The 1362-nt window shown below is 74.7% G+C and overlaps 2 protein-coding genes across 6 annotated transcripts in view; one reads left to right on the plus strand and one right to left on the minus strand.

Moving 5' to 3' along the window:
* PLEKHG3 (pleckstrin homology and RhoGEF domain containing G3) overlaps positions 1–1019 on the minus strand; it is a 7994-nt gene extending 6975 nt beyond the window's left edge. Inside the window, exon 1 of one of the 4 annotated variants that reach the window (XM_021402630.1) lies at positions 888–1019. The gene's annotated coding sequence lies outside the window, so the exon portion shown is untranslated. The remainder of the gene's footprint in view (positions 1–887) is intronic. The other 3 variants (XM_021402629.1, XM_021402632.1, XM_021402631.1) reach the window with 3 other exon arrangements.
* The window catches only part of NUP160 (nucleoporin 160), a 19967-nt gene continuing 19674 nt past the window's right edge, over positions 1070–1362 (plus strand). Inside the window, exon 1 of one of the 2 annotated variants that reach the window (XM_021402626.1) lies at positions 1070–1320. In XM_021402626.1, coding sequence (XP_021258301.1) covers positions 1118–1320 — 203 coding nt within the window. In that variant the 5' untranslated portion in view covers positions 1070–1117. The remainder of the gene's footprint in view (positions 1321–1362) is intronic. The other variant, XM_021402627.1, reaches the window with a different exon arrangement.

The raw sequence follows: 1362 nt of genomic DNA on the forward strand, positions 1-1362 counted from the left end.
TCCCGGCGCTGCCAAAGCCTCCGTCGGGGGATTTAGCCCCGACCTCAGCCCTCTCACCGAGCCGGGTGCCCCCAGGGCCCGGTTCCACGCCCACCCCCCTACCCCCCCCCCAGCGCCTCACGGATGGGGAAACTGAGGCAGCGGGGAAATCCCGCGTGGGAAAACGGGGCACGGCCGCTCGGCGTTCCCAGGCCCGCAGCCCGTCGCGGGGCAGGGCGGCCGGAGCCATATAAGGGCAGGCTCTTCACCATTTCCCTGCTTTTTTTTTGCCAGGATTCCGGCGGCCCCGCGGCCGCGGAGCAGCGCTGGGGCCGCGCCGTGGGGCTGGGGTCCCGACGGGCCGGCCCGAACCCACCCGCTCCCTCCAGGATCCTGCCCCACGGCGCCGGGCACCCGCAGAGCCGGGACCCGCCGCTTCCCGCCCCACGGTGACCCCCAGGACCCGTGGCCTCCCACCCCGCAGGGACCCACGGTCCCCGGCCCCACGGGGACCCACGGCTCTGGGAACGCCGGGACCCGCAGCCCTCAGCCCCATTGGGACCCACAGTCCCCAGACGCCGTAGGGATCCCTTGCTCCTACCCCACGGGACCCTAACCCCATAGGAACCCTCTGTCCCCAGACCCATAGGCACCCACAGTGTTGGGAACCCCGGGACCCACAGACCCCAGCCCCACAGGGGCCCACGGCACAGGGAACCCCGGGACCCACAGGCCGCAACCCCATAGAAAACACCGGCTCCCACCCTACGGAGACCCTCAGCTCCAGCTCCACCGGTCACGCAGCCCCACAGGGAGCCCCAGATCCAGCCACCCGCAGCCCCACGCACCCCGACCCCACAGCGCCCTACGGCTGCCGCCCCACAGAGCCCTCCCCCGCCCGCACTCACTCACTCACTCACTCCCAACGCTCCGCCGCCGCCGCCCCGTCCCGGCCGTGCCCGCAGGAAGCAGCGGGCGAGCCCAGAGGGGAGGCGTGGCCTCACCCCGTGGCCACGCCCACTCCCGCCTCTCCCCGCCCACAACGCCCCCTCGCTCCGCCCGCCCGGCAGGGGGCGCCGCCTCCTCCCCGCCCGCCATTTCCCGTGCTGCCCCGCGCGGGCGGGAAGGTGCCGACAAGATGGCGGCGGGGCTGGCGGAGCGCAGCTATATAGAGCTGGGCCCGGCTCCTCGCGCCCCGCCGCGGCGGCTCCGTGAGGTGTCCTTCAGCCCGCCGGGCACGGCCCCCGCCCCCGCCGGGCGTTACGGGGACAGCGCCGGGGGGTTCTGTTACCGGGAGTGCGCGCAACTGGGGGCGGCCACGCGGAACCGCTGCGTGAGGTGGTGAGTGCGGGCGGGGCCGTGAGGGGATGGGGGCGGGATTGG

The sequence above is a fragment of the Numida meleagris genome, chromosome 6 (assembly GCF_002078875.1).
Source record: "Numida meleagris isolate 19003 breed g44 Domestic line chromosome 6, NumMel1.0, whole genome shotgun sequence".
NCBI lineage: Eukaryota > Metazoa > Chordata > Aves > Galliformes > Numididae > Numida > Numida meleagris.